Raw genomic sequence first — 19,483 nt, forward strand, 5'->3', positions numbered from 1 at the left:
AGGAGACAGAAATAGTTTATTAAACTCATTAATACAGATGCAGAGAAAAATTTCTCTATAATTAACACAAATCTGAATCAAGCGTTTGCAGTCATGTCCCAATTTGTCTGTGTTGCACCTTGAATTTGCACAGCTACATTATTTGCATAACAGCCTGTTCATTATCAAGTCTAAATACAGAAACTCGTCACATGTGTATGAGATGTTGATAGTGTGACTAAGAAATGGAAATGTCAATAAATGCATGACATTAAGATATTATTTCATTTATTTGTAATTGGAAGATAAAGGAAACGGTGTAATTAAAATATTTGATAAATTTTAACATATTATAACATAGTTTCATGATTAAACCTAAAGCTTTGGCAATACAAATCAGAGATTTACATTAGGCCTACAATTATAATTTTGTAACATTAGCCTAACCAGTTACTTATACTTATGAACGAAAATAATTTACTGTTGGGGGGGGGGGGTCGCGGGATAGTGAGCAATTGTAAAAAGGGGACGCCGAGCTGAAAAAGGTTGAGAACCGCTGATCTGGATTTATGTCTTTAATTATTTTATTATCAAAAACTCCATTGCAAGACGTAAAATACACAGATCTACCATGAACTACTCAAATGCGGCATCGCCGGTGTTGTGAGTGTTGGTAAAACAGCTCCGTAAGGTGAACTTAATCAACTTTGACCTTGTTTTACTTTTGGTCTTTAAGCCAACACGTCATATTTTTTTTTCCTTTTTGTCTTTGAAAAGAGGGCTTATTGACATGACATGACCAAGTGCGCATGCCGGAACATGTCAGGAAGGCGCATAAAAGGGGATTATTGGCAGTGCCCTGGGCTACGTTTTGACACATACGGCGGTAAGTTTAGGTCAGTATTAGCATACGGTCTAAGACTCGGAAGTCGCTTGGGCTCTGATCTTGCATTGTCTTCCCCGTCACATTGTCTTGCCTTCAGAAGCGTATTTAAATTTTATTAAGGATTGTTTCGTTTCTCGGTTCTTGTTTAATAGAAGAGAAGTACGTGCTTTACAAAGTTTAAATCATCTCACTCTGTCTGTCTTATACAATTATAGATAATTTATTATGTTTATAGAAAAGGGAAATAAATGATAATTGTTTAGAGATGTGGCAGTATATGTGGACTTTTTTTTTTTTTTCATTTTTAAAATTTGCGTACATTTGTTCTCCCACATTCTATTCTCGGATCAAATTGAAATTTTTGATACGGATTCATAGTCGCTGACATTAAATAAATCAATTAAAAAATTAACTTATTTGTTAATCAATTAGTGGTATAAAATTATTAATTTTGATTTATATAGAAAAAGGGAGCTTTTTTTTTTATATTAAGATTTATGGCAAAGATTTTTCGGTTCTTCCTTTTAAAAAAGCTTTTTTTTTTTTAAATAGGGCGCATAATAAAAGAAAGAGAGAGAACCAAGAGATAAATAAGAGAATGTTAAAGAGATAGAGGGAGGGAGAGAGAGAGAGGGATGATAAAAAAAAACTTAAGAGAGAAGACGAGAGCACCAAAGTGAAAAGACCTGAGACACAGAGATCTTGTTAGAGACAAAAAGTTAGAGGAAAAAAAAATAACAAAGAAATAGTGGGAGAGAGTGCTTGCGAAATAAAGGGAGACAGTGAAAAGAGAGAGAGAGAGAAAAAAAAAAAGAGAAAAGAGAGAGAAAGAGAACATTTTTCTGTGTTTCAAAAGAGTGGAGAAAACCTTATTTAAAAATATGAAACGCAGAACTTTCAAAGAAATACTTAGTTGTTATTTTTTTATGAATTCTTTACAAAAAATGTTATAAATGATTTTGGTCAGAAAATATTCTAATAGAAATAGGGAGTAGAAACAAGTTTACTAGAAGGTAAACTTTACATTTTGACCTCGTCAGAACATCTCATTTTTCATTTACTTAAATTTCATTCTTTTTTATTTCATGTATCCTTTTTTCTTCTGTAGATAATCCTCTACTTTTGATCTCTCCACCCCCCCCCCCGTTTTTTTTTCGTACCATTTCTGCATCATTCGACACGCTATCAATTTACATTTGTCCCAGACATCTAGTCTGCGCAGCTCAATGACGTCATCCCTGACGACACGGCGGCTTTTTAAGTCACGTGATCTCTTTTTTTTCTCTCTTTTTTTAAATGTACAGTACTTCCTCTTTCTTGTGGCTATTCATGTTACATTTAGTTTGGCGTGGATCAATTCAGAATGTAGATTTAGAAAAGGGAGAAACAACGCAATACATGTTTCTTTTTAAAGAAATTAACAGGTGGCTTTTTCGATCTTTCAAATTGCAGTACGTAATGTCTCAATTCTCTGGGATATGCATATGAAACATCGAATAAGGTTTGGACTTAACCGTGCGAAAATAAGAAACAATGGGTTAGTGCAGCGGTTCTCAACCTTTTCAGCTCGGCGACCCCTTTTTACAATTGCCCACTTTGACGCGACCCCCCCCCCTTGCACACACACACACACACACACAGGAATAGAAGAGTAGACAAAACAATCCAGTTTTTCGATGGTTTTTGGCGACCCTGGCAAATCGTCAATCGACCCCCAAGGGGGTCGCGACCCACAGGTTGAGAACCCCTGGGTTAGTGGCTCCATTATAAGGACTTATGCTCAAATTTTTTATATTTTTTTTTAAATATGGGAGAATGAAAAAAAATGAGCTTTACGATATTTTCGTTCAATATTTGAGATTCTCACGACCAATAAAACAATGTGATAGAAGCTAAATTAAACGTCACTGCCAACTGAAAAAAAAGGGTCGATGTCAGATTGTAAGAATATCTCATATCTCATAGTGTGGTAATCATAGACATAAATAAATATAGACTGGCCGATAAAAGAGTTGTATGAAACGAAAATGTGTGACTTGCAATTTTGTGTACTTTTATTATACAGCAGTGTAGTTTTGTTTAATCTCTAAGACTGAAGATCATGCAACTTTTCAGAATTCGGAAATCCGACAACAATAGATATACATGTTTTCAAGATACATGAAGTTACATCCTTTTTCCAGTCTATATTTATTTATGTCTATGGTGGTAATTAATCTTCCAATTAACTCTCCTTTACTTTCGTTGTTTACTAGCTCATTTGGATTTTGCTAAATCGAAAGTCATAGAGCAGAGAATTAAAATTTTATACTTTCTCCATATTTGATTATAAGTGTGTCAAGTGTGTGCTACAAATGGAATAGCTTCGAAAATTTGATTCTGCAGCTCTAAATATGCGAAAAAAAAATCATACACCTTTTAAAAAGCATAACTTATAAGCAATTTTGTTTCGTACAATGGATACACCAAAACGATTGCTATTTCTAGTTTTTCAGAAATACATGAAAATCCCTAACATTTTCTTATATCCCCTGGTCACCGCAATCAGCTTTTGAAAGCGATGATCAGACTTCACTGCCATCTTCGATACCGCATGAAATGTGAGTGTGCCCATCTTTGACCTCAGACGAGGAAGCGATTGCTAATGCATATTAAATTATACAAAGCTCTTTCTTCTTTCTACAGAAACTGCTTGAGAAGGGATGTCATGTAAAAGCTCCTATCTGAAATCTCCAAAGGGCCATCAAATTGTCTTAAAATTACACGATGCGGATCAAAAGTGTCATGTTAAAAATGAGCCCCAACAAGGAAAGAGAGCACGTCTTGTTAAGAGATTACTGTCTGTATGTTAATCGGAAACGAGGCTCACTTCGCTCGCACATAATCTGAAGCAGCCCTTTTTGTTCTCACTGACAGTTTATGTTAGATGGACGAATCCTTTATCAGGAATTAACAACCTCTGAGATTATATCCTTGTTCAAGTCAAGCGGAAAAGGAGGAAATCCGATTGTGACCTACATGTTGTAAGAGCAACCACTTGTGTGGTTTAACATGTTCATAAAAGCAGACATTTGCATAATTCATATCCGCGAAGAGGAACATCGCTATAAGTATTGGCCTCTCTTTTTTTTTTTCCTTGAAGGAAGTGAGCGGCAATCAGTTTACACAAGGTGAAGGTCATTCACTAAATATTCTTAAATTAAAAACAATGAGCACTGACCTTTTTGTATATATTTTATATGATTATGTTATTGTATATATATTATATTATTATATATTATATTATTACTTCCATCTTTACCAGTGCAATGGACTCAGTTCTTAGGCACCCCAATAGGGGTTCTGTTATTGCTTCCTTATTGGCTTATATGAGGTCTGTAGGGGTCATCTGTTTCTTAGGCCAATGGTTAACGAGCAGGGTGTCATATATGGCCAGCACAACGACCAACCGAGTTTCCCCAAACTAAAATCAGGTTCCCAATAGAGTTGGGTGAGTTCAGGGGTACCCTAAAAATCCAAAAGTTCAAAACCCCAGTCTTCATCGAGATACGAACCCAAGACCCCAGGTTTGGAAGCCTTGCGCTTAACCATAACCACTCAGCTTTAACCTTGGATTTACTGGTAGAAAATTAGATCTTGAAACTTTCGGGAAATAAAAACAAGATAGATCTATACATGGATATCTAAAGCTATTTGAATTTATGAGCTGATGTGGATAATTTATTTCTTGCTTTTTTTTTCAAAGCGGTTTAACTCAAGCAAAAAAAAATCTAAAGAAAACTGTGAGTTCCTTGTTTAAAAAAATGAAGTGTAGAGGCGATCCTCTTTTTTCCACATAGTTCTATATATTCTTTGTCATAGTCCTAAGAGCTGAGTCTAACTTTTGGAGCTCTAAACATTGGAAGCTTGCCACCATCTGCTTGTCTGAGCAAACTTTTCACCGGGAAAGATCTAAGCAGATGTAAATTATTACATCCCTATTACCTTTGGCTCGTATCCCAAGACGCTCGGATTAGAAGCGAGGATGAGTGCACCGGGTAAGTTCCGTCATATTCCTTCTCTGTACCACATTGAAAGTGTCCAACAGATACAAAAAAGGCCCTTTGAGAAAAGTCTGCAGTTAAAGACACGGGGCTTTCTTCAATCTCGGCAATGCAATGAACTCGGTTCTTTGGTACTCCCAATAGTGGTTCTTTTTTTTTTTTTTTTGCTTCCCAATTGGCCAAAATCAACTCCTCTAGCGTTTCTACTCCAGCGTCACGGTGAGGCTGAGAAGCATTCTAGATCTAAGTTAAAATACCTTGTCCGGTTTCGTAGTTGACGGGGGCAGACAACCATACCAACAAAATTGATGACGCGAGTTAGGTAAAACAGAAGGACACAAAAGGGAAGTAAATAAAACACGGCAAGGGAGATTACAAGAAGACGTTCAAATATACAATCAAGAAGGATAGAAGGAAATAAAGGAATGTGGGACGAAACAGGGGGATGTGTGGGATGTGTGGCGAAATAGTGGGATGTGAGGGATGTGTGGTATGTGTTGGGCTGAATTACGTAAACTGATATCAAATAAATCTGTTGATCGTTTTCAGTAACAGTCAAATAATACAAGAGCATAATGTCGTAGAAGACAAATTGCTGACTCTTTCTTTTCACATAGAATGTAACTCAAATCAGAGAGCAATAAAACTCTATATTTAAATAACAGCATAATTTATCCCCAGTTTTATTTTCACTTTAACAGTTTTACCTCTCATTTGTCTCGGTATTAATGACTTGTTTGTCTCGGTATTAATGACTTGTTTGTCTCGGTATTAATGACTTGCTTGTCTCGGTATTAATGACTTGTTTGTCTCGGTATTAATGACTTGCTTGTCTCGGTATTAATGACTTGTTTGTCTCGGTATTAATGACTTGTTTGTCTCGGTATTAATGACTTGTTTGTCTCGGTATTAATGACTTGTTTGTCTCGGTATTAATGACTTGTTTGTCTCGGTATTAATGACTTGTTTGTCTCGGTATTAATGACTTGTTTGTCTCGGTATTAATGACTTGTTTGTCTCGGTATTAATGACTTGTTTGTCTCGGTATTAATGACTTGTTTGTCTCGGTATTAATGACTTGTTTGTCTCGGTATTAATGACTTGTTTGTCTCGGTATTAATGACTTGTTTGTCTCGGTATTAATGACTTGTTTGTCTCGGTATTAATGACTTGTTTGTCTCGGTATTAATGACTTGTTTGTCTCGGTATTAATGACTTGTTTGTCTCGGTATTAATGACTTGTTTGTCTCGGTATTAATGACTTGTTTGTCTCGGTATTAATGACTTGTTTGTCTCGGTATTAATGACTTGTTTGTCTCGGTATTAATGACTTGTTTGTCTCGGTATTAATGACTTGTTTGTCTCGGTATTAATGACTTGTTTGTCTCGGTATTAATGACTTGTTTGTCTCGGTATTAATGACTTGTTTGTCTCGGTATTAATGACTTGTTTGTCTCGGTATTAATGACTTGCTTGTCTCGGTATTAATGACTTGTTTGTCTCGGTATTAATGACTTGTTTGTCTCGGTATTAATGACTTGTTTGTCTCGGTATTAATGACTTGTTTGTCTCGGTATTAATGACTTGTTTGTCTCGGTATTAATGACTTGTTTGTCTCGGTATTAATGACTTGTTTGTCTCGGTATTAATGACTTGTTTGTCTCGGTATTAATGACTTGTTTGTCTTGGTATTAATGACTTGTTTGTCTCGGTATTAATGACTTGTTTGTCTCGGTATTAATGACTTGTTTGTCTCGGTATTAATGACTTGTTTGTCTCGGTATTAATGACTTGTTTGTCTCGGTATTAATGACTTGTTTGTCTCGGTATTAATGACTTGTTTGTCTCGGTATTAATGACTTGTTTGTCTCGGTATTAATGACTTGTTTGTCTCGGTATTAATGACTTGTTTGTCTCGGTATTAATGACTTGTTTGTCTCGGTATTAATGACTTGTTTGTCTCGGTATTAATGACTTGTTTGTCTCGGTATTAATGACTTGTTTGTCTCGGTATTAATGACTTGTTTGTCTCGGTATTAATGACTTGTTTGTCTCGGTATTAATGACTTGTTTGTCTTGGTATTAATGACTTGCTTGTCTCGGTATTAATGACTTGTTTGTCTCGGTATTAATGACTTGTTTGTCTCGGTATTAATGACTTGTTTGTCTCGGTATTAATGACTTGTTTGTCTCGGTATTAATGACTTGTTTGTCTCGGTATTAATGACTTGTTTGTCTCGGTATTAATGACTTGTTTGTCTCGGTATTAATGACTTGTTTGTCTCGGTATTAATGACTTGTTTGTCTCGGTATTAATGACTTGTTTGTCTCGGTATTAATGACTTGTTTGTCTCGGTATTAATGACTTGTTTGTCTCGGTATTAATGACTTGTTTGTCTCGGTATTAATGACTTGTTTGTCTCGGTATTAATGACTTGTTTGTCTCGGTATTAATGACTTGTTTGTCTCGGTATTAATGACTTGTTTGTCTCGGTATTAATGACTTGCTTGTCTCGGTATTAATGACTTGTTTGTCTCGGTATTAATGACTTGTTTGTCTCGGTATTAATGACTTGTTTGTCTCGGTATTAATGACTTGTTTGTCTCGGTATTAATGACTTGTTTGTCTCGGTATTAATGACTTGTTTGTCTCGGTATTAATGACTTGCTTGTCTCGGTATTAATGACTTGTTTGTCTCGGTATTAATGACTTGTTTGTCTCGGTATTAATGACTTGTTTGTCTCGGTATTAATGACTTGTTTGTCTCGGTATTAATGACTTGTTTGTCTCGGTATTAATGACTTGTTTGTCTCGGTATTAATGACTTGTTTGTCTCGGTATTAATGACTTGCTTGTCTCGGTATTAATGACTTGTTTGTCTCGGTATTAATGACTTGTTTGTCTCGGTATTAATGACTTGTTTGTCTCGGTATTAATGACTTGTTTGTCTCGGTATTAATGACTTGTTTGTCTCGGTATTAATGACTTGTTTGTCTCGGTATTAATGACTTGTTTGTCTCGGTATTAATGACTTGTTTGTCTCGGTATTAATGACTTGCTTGTCTCGGTATTAATGACTTGTTTGTCTCGGTATTAATGACTTGTTTGTCTCGGTATTAATGACTTGTTTGTCTCGGTATTAATGACTTGTTTGTCTCGGTATTAATGACTTGTTTGTCTCGGTATTAATGACTTGTTTGTCTCGGTATTAATGACTTGTTTGTCTCGGTATTAATGACTTGTTTGTCTCGGTATTAATGACTTGCTTGTCTCGGTATTAATGACTTGTTTGTCTCGGTATTAATGACTTGTTTGTCTCGGTATTAATGACTTGTTTGTCTCGGTATTAATGACTTGTTTGTCTCGGTATTAATGACTTGTTTGTCTCGGTATTAATGACTTGCTTGTTTGTAAAATGTTTTACATGTTTCGGGTGTCGAGCAATGTTCCGTCCGGGTTCTAGAAGGCCAGTAGGGACCCTGTATATAGAGCGGAGGAGTCACAGTTAAGACGGTTCGTTACGACGGCTCAGTACAAGTCCAGGGCGAGACTATTAGGCTACTAATAATTAATTGTATCGAGTTTTTTCCTCTGTGACTCCTATATAGGCCTATATTTTTTTTGCATCAATGTTTTTGTTTTTTTCTGTATACTTTTATACGTTTAATGCAGTGAGTGTATTTAACTCTTTCTATCCGTAATTATTTACCACATTCTGGTGGAATCAACGTTGGTATCGTCAGTTAGGAGAGAAAGAGTTAAACCAGATCTTGCACCTGATGAATAAAAAAAAAACTCTCTATTCCATCTGTCACCAACCAATTTCACAACAAATAGTTTAAGGAAGTGACTAATTCTGAGATGACTTGATAAGACTAGAACAGCATGCATAAAGAGAAAACAGAACTTGAAGATAGAAGCATTCCCAAGTTATGCAGAATGAAGCCTCAGAAACATTCCCAAGTTATGCAGCATGAAGCCTCAGTCATGTTCGCTGTTTTCAAACACTGTTGTGTAGTTACACAAAAAATAACTATGTGTTGTGCCGCACGTCTGCCTAGCTGTGCGATAGCTTCATAAAACTGTCCGTACGATGGTCCCTAGTTGCGACCGCTGTCATCCCCCTGGGCCCTGCCGTCCTGCAGGAACGTCCGCAACCAAAATCCGACGTGGCTTGCCTTTAAATGAGATACACGAAGACCAGAGATGTTACAGCGGAAGAAATATACCTACCATTTGTTCTTCGGAAACTAGATGAACAGATAAACGTAATATGTCGACTACGAATTTCCTCAAACTTAAACCACGCTTCCTCATTTACTTAAAAAAAAAAATTGCAAGGAAGTTTCAGTCACTGTGAAACTAATTAGAAGTATTTTTTTAAATTGGGAGCTTGTTTACTTCTTAGGCAAAACTTGCACTTTTGACTGCTAGGGACTGTACGGTGACGTTACGCTCTAAAGGGCATTCGCATTTATTTATCGTGCCTGACTAATGACTGCAGCCCAACATTCGCATTTATTTATCGTGCCTGACTAATGACTGCAGCCCAACATTCGCATTTATTTATCGTGCCTGACTAATGACTGCAGCCCAACATTCGCATTTATTATGGTGCGGCTTCCTTATTAGTGAACTCAGAAAAATCATGTGAAAAAATGTTTTGTTCCTTTATCTTCAGTAAAAACATTAATTCTCGGAGACTGCGGACATTCCTGCACACCTGGCCAAGAGTACACTTTGGTGTCAAGGTTTAAGTTTAGGTTAGGTGCTAGTACTTGTCAGAGACAAGCTTGTCAGTACTCGTCAGTGACAAGTAGTTGGTACAAATGTAAAAATAGAGCCTTCATTGTATGATTTAAAACAAGTACAATATAGAAAAAATACTTTACAAAACAAAACAAACAAAAAAAAAACGTACAGAAGGAAAGAACAGCACAATTGCTGACATATAGAAATACTGCAAGATTTATAGCCCTTTTCCATATAAAACAAAAGTAATTAATTACCACTAAAATTAATTGGTTAATTTGTATTGATTCCTGTGTTGTCATTGACAATGAAATATTGTGTACAATTTCAACTTGATCCCAGAATGGGAAGTTGGAGAAATAAAGTATATAACATTTTTACCAGATAGACAGCAGGGTTGATATAAACTTTGTAATAAAAAATAACATGTGGTCGTGAAGTTCTACAAATTTGTACACAAAGAACATTATGAAATTTTAAGAAATTCTGTATTAGTCCGGAGACTGTTTGTGTACTAAATCCTCACTCTTTAAAAAAAAAAACATTCTTAAATATGGTTTTGTTAGTTTGAATAACATAAATACAAAGGGAAAAAAGAAAACATGTAAATAAACGTTTCTATGGCATTGCGTATCACTTAGGCCTACCAACCAATCTACACAACACAATGGGCCTTATTCACCAATCGTAAACAAACAACATTTAGCCACCTGATAATATTGATAAAACAATGAAAAAAACGTATCACGTGACATCCTTTATGGATTAAGTAATTTGTATAGAAGTGATAGTGAATCACGTGGCTAAATGTTGTTTATTTACGATTGGTGAATGAGGTCCGTTAGACACTTTGTTGTGAAGGCTGCCCCCATCCATATATTGAAACTTACGAATCTTTTGATAGATTTAGTATGGTTAGTAACTAAGCCAACATCTAGCCTTTACACAGAGGAGTTATAAAGCATTTTGTAGCACCAAATGAAAAAGACAAGAAGTATTACTGCCCTGAAGTGCAGGCTACCAAGGCGTTTGGGTCTAAAAATGCAATATGTTTGTGCGTGATATCTGAAGTCGTAATAAAAGCCATGATAGTTTTTGTGTACAAATAATTAAATGATAATTTTAGAAGCTTTATCTTTTGCATTTTATTTCTTTTAGAATTTAAATTGAAATTTCAGCTTTCACGTTCCACCATCCAGAACAAGAAATCTCAAAAGGGACATCACTCGCGTTTACTTTTGGAAAACGAAGACCAGACGCGACTCTTCCATTGAAAAGTGCATGTACGTGTATTATTTTAGACCAATACAATATGGTACATAATAATTGCGCATAAGAGGAGGGGTTAATAAAATATCTTTTTTGATTGATTAAAAGAAACATTTAAGGCTTTGTCAGACAAGTAGTATTTGCTAGTGCGATATATAAAAATAATAACATATAGACATCGTCCGAACTAGTCAGAAGATTTTAAGGGTGTAAATAAATGGCCCTAGTTCAGTTTTCACGCAACTAATAAAATTAGAATTCAGCAGACTTAGACTGCTGTTAAGAGCTATAAAAATAGATACAAAGTTTTTCCACTCCGACGGTGGATAACACACACACATACACAGGTTCCAAAACGTACACACGTTCCGGCAGAAACAGGTATCTTCTTTTATTTATTTGTTGCTTTTAACAGTTTTGTTTTATTTCACATAAAAACGAGAACCCCGCTAATGACATCACAGGAGGACAGGGAAACTGGTACAGCGAAGGTAATAGAGAAGTTGTTGTTTTTTAAGTGGGCATGAAGAAAGTATGGAAGTTGTTAACATGATAATGTAACATCTTAATGACTGTTTTATCACACACAATAATAAACTAGCATGTTTTCAATTTTGGCTTCACGTATGCTAAAACCACACAGTCTAGATGTGTGGTGTATTTGTAAGCTTGATACCTTCAGAAAATACATGCCTAAATTAGGTCTATTGTTTAAAAAGTATACAGTGTTTTTATGTATATATATTATAAATAGCTTTAGGACATTAAGGCTCATATATTAAAAGTACTTATTGTTGTTTTTGCATCTTAAGATTGTAAACAATTGTAAAAGAAAAATAAGACAATTAAAATGTAAACATAAATGAAAGAAATGGGCGTACGAATTTTTTGTTCGATAAATATTAGTTTCGATTGTTTAATAAATTTCACAATTAAGATGTTTACATTCTTGCCCAAACTTTCTGTATGACGACAGGGAATGGACGCTGGCAGAGTTCGAACTAGGGGCCTTTGTGACAACAGTTCGAAGCATTTACCACAATACCACCAAAAAAAATCAAAAGACGCTAATCCAAAGAACAAGGCAAATTTTGCAAAATACGCTCTGGGCTGGAGGAAAGAGAAAGGCTGTGAGACCAAAGCAAACATGGAGGACATGAAAATCAAAGATGGCAGGATGGACATTGAACCAAGTGAAAGAAACAGCCCATAACAAAGTCAAGACCAGACTACCAAGCAGTCATCCATTGGTTGAAAATACAGCGTTACTAGTTTTAATGTTTAATTAATGTGATCAGTTAACAAAATATAATTCTAATAAGTAATTAAAATTGTATGCTACTTAAGAATTAAACGACTCATTAAGCTTATTGGGTACTCTAATGGAGCGTTGAAATACAATTACTGCACAGTACAGACAGGAATAATGTGTGCAGGTAAAAGAGAGAGTAGGCCTACAGCAAAGGGGTAGTGACTTAAGTGATCAAACTGTACACCAATACAATGAACTCAAATTATTTGTTCAACAAATGACTTATGAAAATGACGACAATAATACCATGGTCTTTGTTTTATTGTCAACAGACTTGCAGACATGGATAGAAGCTTAGAAAACGTTCTATGCTTCTTGTGGCAACTTTTTTTTTCGGTCCAGGGATTCAATTAATTTTCGACACATGGGTCACGTGATAATCTTTTAGTCTAATGGAAACGAGCATCTGCGGATCATTATGTGAGCAGAATTTTTGAGTTCTGGATGGGTGTGAGGTTCTCTGTTCTATGCACACATTGACGGGACCGTTGGGTACAAGCAGGGCCGGATTTAAGTATGTGGCGGATCTGGGGTCACATTTTTGTAGAGGCTCTACACTCTTTCGAATGCTTTAATAAAGATCCACTGATGAATTATACCTAAAAGCATCGCATATTTGACCAGAAAGAAATAGAGTACTTTTAAAGTTAATCTCACTTTCCTTTTATTTAAAAAAAAAAAGTTAATATGCATATTTTAGTATTTAAAAAGTGTCCATGTTTGAGTTATCTTAGATAATACAGACGTTACTTCAAAAAAGAAGATGATTACGTCCTACGTGTCATGCATTTAGTCCGCCAAGTCACTGGTTTTCCTGGCTAGCTCAGGCAACCCATTCCATGCTCTAATAGCGCTAGGGAAGAAGGAGCTTTTGTACAAATTTGTCCTAGCATATGGGACGAAGAATGTGCCTTTATCTTTGTGTCTTTCAGAGTATTTTATTAAATTTTGTTGGAGTATAAGACCCTTGGTAGACGTACTGCTGTAAATCCGGGGCTGTACCGGTATTTGCATATTCCGAACATGCAACAACTAAAAGCGGACATTTCTAAATCACTACATTGTTACAACTCGAAGTAACATTTAAAGTGTTCGTGTTACAGTGAGAAAAAAATAATAGAAAGTTTCGGACCCCGTCGAAATTCCGATAATTTTTCTCTTTTGTGGAGGACCCTTTCTTGTGGATCCCCGGTGCTGCCATCCCTTAAATCCGGCCCTGGATACAAGCACTATAGCTAATACAATATAATGTTACGGCGTTGATTGGCTCTTCATTCACTAGACTAGGATCATACTAGGATGGTTAAAAGTCTTTTTTTTTTTGTAGGTGTTAAATGGGTGGGACTTACCTCATAAGTGCCACCATGATCCTATACGCTCCCTTCTGTCTGACCACGCAGTGCAGTGCGGTGTCGCCGTTGTAGTCCTGGACGTCCACCTCAATGTCCATCAAGGCCAGAGAGTAGACCACGGTCATCATCTCTGGGTTGTTGAACTTCTCATGATGGCTGACAATGTGGTGTAGTAGGTTGCCCCCTGTGTCCGAGTCTCTTATGTTCGGATCTTTACAGGACTTGACAAACTCTTTGGTTACCTTCATGATATAAACATGATATAAAGTGGATATAAAGCTGATATAAAAATAATATAAAGATGTTTAAAGAAGATATAAAGACGATATAAAGAAGTTATAAAGGTGATGTACGATGTATGGAAAATAATCTTTGCGTATTTTTTTTTATTATCACGTTTTAAAAAAAAAAGCATTACGTTTGTTGACCTAAAAGTTAGAATCCCCAATGCCTCGTTTTCAGATTGAGACTTAGAAAGCTAAAACAAAAACTGAACGCGTAAGATTTTAAGAAACAAATGCTTAAATAGTTGAATCTTCTATCGTTAGGACCTGACATTTAGTCGACAGCGCTTTAATTTTGATATAGAATTATAGTTTTTATAGAATTAAATTCGAAAATTCGATTCATTAAAATAGAATATAGACAACACTTCAATGTAGTAGGGCCTAATCTTTATACATGTAATATACTCAATTTTCGGACTCGAAGATTATTATTATAGCTTTTACATAGCGCTACTTTCATGCTTATAGCATGCTCAGAGCGCTTTTGGTCCAATCTCATTTGTGGACCAGTGGGGGGAGGGGGTATCTAGGAGTTGGTTTTCCGTGCTGCCTTTAGGCGCTCAGTAAACACAACTCTGCCCGAGTCGGGTGTCGAACCTCGAGCCCCCTTCTAGGTAGCCAAGCCAAGCCAAGTTCAAGCGCACTTGGCCTCTCGACCACGCTTCCCAAGATAAGCCTTATTAATGTAGGCAATGGCCATGTGGTAGGCCTATGCGCTTCGGACTGTCATTACGATGGTTCCAAGAATACGAGTTCGAACCCTGCCCACTGCCATTCCCTGCAGTCTTTCTGTAGGTATGGAAAAGAACGTCCGAAACATATAGGGTAGATCTTATCTTACAAATAACAGACGTTCCTAAAAAAAAAAAGATAATTACGTCGTGCATCAAGTCGTGCATGTCAAAGTACTTCTTTCAGACCTTGCGATCTATTGTGCAGAAGATGTAAAAGTCATCTGTTTATATGACAGGTGTCGTGTGGCCAGCACAACGACCAACGGCCTTTACTCAGGGGGCGTCCTTAAAATCCTGAAGTTCAAAATCCTAGCCTTCACCGAGATACGAACCCGAGCCCCCCAGGTTTGGAAGCATAGAGATTTACCACACACCCCTCGTGTATGTAAATTAGAAATTTAAACTCTGCTAAGTCATAGGGTTTTCTTGTCTGATTTAGGCTACCCGTCCCATGCTTTAAAGGCACTAAGAAAGGAAAAGCACTTGTTATAATTTGTCTTGGCATATGGACTAAGAAATGTAAGAAATATGTCTGTACCAAATCAAAACACCCAGAAATATTCTTACGATGTATTTATTACTAAACGATTTTAGTTACTTTTACGAAATGTATCCTCTCTATTAAAGTTTATTTATTCAGATAGGAAGATAATTTCTTGACTTGCAAAAATTTTTACAACTATTTAGACTTGATAATTTGACAGGGTTAATGCAGCAATTGGACCCCATGATGACCTGCTAACTATCGTAAAAATAAAAAAAAAAAACAAGCTAAAAATCTTTGGTCATATTACAAGATTTTCGATGCTCGCAAAGACCTTCCTTCGGGGAACAGTAACATGAAAAAGAAGAAGAGGTAGACAGAGAAAGCGATCGGAGGACAACATAAAAGAATGGACGGGCCTGCCATTGAAAGAGGTTCTAACTAGGGCAAAAGACAGGGAGGAATGGAGAAGGACGGTGGATAAATCTTGCATGGTGCCCCAACGGTCGAACAGACTAAGGAATAGGTAAAGGGAAAAGTAATTAGACTGGGTTAATTTTTCTTTTTCTTGCCTACTTTTAAACAACAGAAACTATTTTCTTAAAGAAAGTAAAACAAGAAAACTGTTTTTAAAAAATCCTAAATTATCGTAAAATAAAGGATGCAGGATAATTTAAAAATTTATCAAACATGTCAAGGTTTTTTAAAAATTAATCCAACTCTTTAAAAAAAATATCATGATCTAAACTTTGTTAAAAAATTGTCTAAAAGTTCGTAAACACTATTTAATAAATGTTCTCATTTTGTACATCACCAATGAAAAAAAAAATAGATTTGATCAAATCAGGCTTGGAAGTAACTAGGCCTACTAAATTAGACAGATCTCTCTATACCTCTTTATGGGTTAATATGTATCATTTCAGTCACTGTAATGAGTTTGGAAATAATATTTGTAATCATATATATTAATTGTATCCTCAAATATTAAGGAATTATTTTATCCAACGGTTATTTTTATTTGGTAACAGCATTACAAAATGTGGTGGAGGCTCTCAATATTTTTAACAGACAATTACTATTCAATAAAAAAATGTTATCTATTCTTCGATCACTTTCAAAGCCAGTATCACTATGTTTAGATCACTGTCTTAACATAATTTGAAATAAACCATCGAAACATGATTTCTATGTTATTTTACATTTTACAATGCATACAAATTTTAATCCATTTTTTTCCGAGACATAAGGAGCCATAAATAGAAATTTTAATGTTTATATATTTTTTTATTTATGTAAGCTAAAATGCAAATGTGTTTTAAACCAAAACTTACCTTTAAAATTTGATTTCTCCGACCTTTAGCAATAACTCTGTACATCTTAGTTTTCTTTAAATCTACTCCCATTTTGAATGATATGTCAAGAAAAGATAATTCAGTCTTCACTCAGCTTGGTATCCAATTTTAACTTTGTTTGTTGCAACTAAAAGAAAATTCAAAGAATGTATAAATAATCAAACTTCTGATTTGCGTAAAATAAAATAATATTAATAATAATAAAATAATAATAATAATAATCTTTATTGTCCGTAAGGAAATTTGTCTTACAACTTGTGCATTACACCAAACAAAAAACATTATAACTATAAGATCTAGGTGGGGTATTGAATACATCTATATGATATAAGGGCATAATGAGAAAATCATTTTGTAAATTTGTTTAAAAAACAAAACAAAGGCCAAACAATAGAAAATCAATCAGTTTAATGATCAGCTGTTTAACTTATGGTTACAATGCTAATTCAAACTACGCAAATAAGCCTACATTTGAATCGGAGTTAAAAACAATACCAATAAATTATGTAAACATTTTTTTTAATATAAATGTTAAGTAATAACAACGAAACAAATAAATATAAACAACATAAAAACAAAGAAGATTACTTGCTCACAACGACCACGTCTTGTTCCAGGTTGCCGCTCAATGAATCACAATGTCGAGAGTACCAAGGCAAAACACAAACCAAAAAAAAATCGCCAGGTAACTTTGCGCGAGTGGCGCTTGGCGCTAACTAAGGTTCTCAAAATGTTGGCCAGACAAGGCATAAGACGAGAGCATCGTGATGCTGCGGTGCACATCTAGGCGCAAACAGACGCGGTTCTCAGACTGTTAAGAGAAATTAACCTTCGGGCGCAACGATGATATCTATTTATAAAGAAAACGCAATACCATCGTATAAGATCTGAAGAGATATATAACAAATAAAGCTCGTTCGTCTCTTTAGCCGTAACAAACAACGACCGCCCTTGTTCCCCCCCCCCAACTATTGTCAAATACTTATTAGAAGTGGGTGGACAAGGGACGTCTATAAAGTCCAAAATGTCGATCTTCACCAAGATGCGAACTCGTAAAAGTAGTTCTTAAAAAAGTAAAGTTCCCATTTCAGACCCTGCGATCTATAGTGCAGAGGATTTCAAGGTCATGTTTTTCTGTAGCCAACGGTTAACGAGCAGGGTGTCATGTGGCCAGCACAAAGACCAACCGCCTTTACTTTCCCCAACTTAAGTCAGGTACCCATTTGATTTGGGTGGACTTAGGGGCGCCCAAAAAATCCAGAACCTCAAAATTCAGGACCCCAGGTTCGGAAGCTTAACCACTCAGTCACCGCGCTCGTACTAGTAGTATATTGATAGTATATTGCCAATCTAATTTAAGTCATGAAAATCAAACGTTGTCTTTGTGACAAGATGAAGGAAATTTTCAAGCATTTAAAAGAAAAAGCAAAATTTAAAAAAAATTACTTTTCTTTTAAACAAAGCTTATCTAAGGAAAACAACTCCCCATTTATAGCCATATCTCTCAATACTGTTGAATCTGTTTTCCTTTGTAATATTATTTCAAATAATTACTGAACTCTAACTAATTGATAAATTGTTTGATAATTTGCTCTTTGTGCCTACCCTATCAAGTGCCTCTCACTACATGCATTAGCTCTTACTTTCTCCCCTACTAAGTGCTTCGCGACTGCCAAAAACAAAACTTAAGGCGAAATGACAGAGTTTCATAGCTTTCTTGTCTCTATAGTAGTGCAGGTGCCACTATTTCATTCCAATAATATCAAACAGATGACCTTAAGATCATAAGGTCTGAAAGGGGAAGCTTACATTTTTACTTTTTTAATATTAAACGATCGTTAAGTATGACTGGTTGAAATGTAACATAATCAAATCATGAGAATATTTTTTTGATTCTTATTCGAGAGAAGTTGTCTAGATTAAATATTTCAGTTTTTTAAATAACCTGACTCTTTCTGACTGTAGTTGAATAAATTATAGTCTGTTGGTCGCTGTTATGGAGTGTACGTGGACGTGTGTGTGTGTGTTTCTGTGGTGACGTGTGAAGAAGTTAGCGATTGGTTGGTGGCTATGCAGTGTGAATGATGCAAGATAAGCTGCACTGTCGTAAGCTTGTGTACACCAGACGACTCCAGAATGCCAGAGTAAAAAGACGTGGTTTTGTAGTGAGCTACTGTTTATTATTATCACTAAATTCTACTACATTTATTTCATTTCAACTCAAGTTAAATTTGTCTATATTGTATTGAAAGTTATAGTTTGTTTTGCTCATAAAGAAGTTATTCAAATTACTTTATTTTTTTTAAAGTTACGATACAATACACCTACAGAGGTTTAGTTGTCTACCAGCAGTTTGGTGTGCTAAGTCTACGACCATCAACAACAGCCGTTGTGCTAGACACAAATCACCATTGTCAACCTTTGACCGAACAAAAAAGTCCATATTGGCAACGGTTCCACTATCAAACGAGACATTATGCTTTAAATGAGGATGCGTGAGCGAGAGGCCAAATACGCTTGAACTTGGCTTGGCTTGGCTACTTATGAAGGGAGCTCGAGGTTCGACAACCGACAGAGTTGTGTTTACTGAGCGCCTAATGGCAGCACGGAAAACCTTCTCCCAGATACCCCCTCCCCTCACCGGTCCACACATGAGATTGGACCATAGCGCTCTCGCTCTGAGCATGCTATAAGCATGAAAGTAGCGCTATATAAAAGCTATAATTTAATTTTAAAAATCTGATTATGTCTTTGAGCAATGTCTCTTTTTTTTTAACCCCTGTGGGCAAGAAGAGAACAATCTGAGAACCGCGTAGGTAGAGATCTAGTGACCCAGTCACATAGGTAGACAAAGATAACAGACGAGCAAGGGAGGGGGGGGAGGTGGCGCTGCTATGTTACTACAAAAACTCCACACGGAGGTGTCGCTGGCAATTTTATGGAAGACAAACAAATAAATTTGCATAATCGCTGATGGCATGTTGACACTACGTGCAAGAGTTATCTAATTGCCTCCAAATCCTCACCATCTT

At 35.9% G+C, this 19,483-nt stretch overlaps 1 protein-coding gene across 2 annotated transcripts in view; it reads right to left on the minus strand.

The window, feature by feature from the left end:
• LOC106068423 (uncharacterized) overlaps positions 1-17,150 on the minus strand; it is a 29,921-nt gene extending 12,771 nt beyond the window's left edge. The window contains exons 1-3 of one of the 2 annotated variants that reach the window (XM_056019327.1): positions 17,040-17,150; positions 16,431-16,578; positions 13,592-13,836 (exon numbers count right to left, since the gene is read on the minus strand). In XM_056019327.1, coding sequence (XP_055875302.1) covers positions 13,592-13,836; positions 16,431-16,502 — 317 coding nt within the window. In that variant the 5' untranslated portion in view covers positions 16,503-16,578; positions 17,040-17,150. The remainder of the gene's footprint in view (positions 1-13,591; positions 13,837-16,430; positions 16,579-17,039) is intronic. The other variant, XM_056019330.1, reaches the window with a different exon arrangement.
• Positions 17,151-19,483: the final 2,333 nt, after the last annotated feature.

This window comes from Biomphalaria glabrata, chromosome 1 (genome assembly GCF_947242115.1).
Source record: "Biomphalaria glabrata chromosome 1, xgBioGlab47.1, whole genome shotgun sequence".
Classification (NCBI taxonomy): Eukaryota; Metazoa; Mollusca; class Gastropoda; family Planorbidae; genus Biomphalaria; species Biomphalaria glabrata.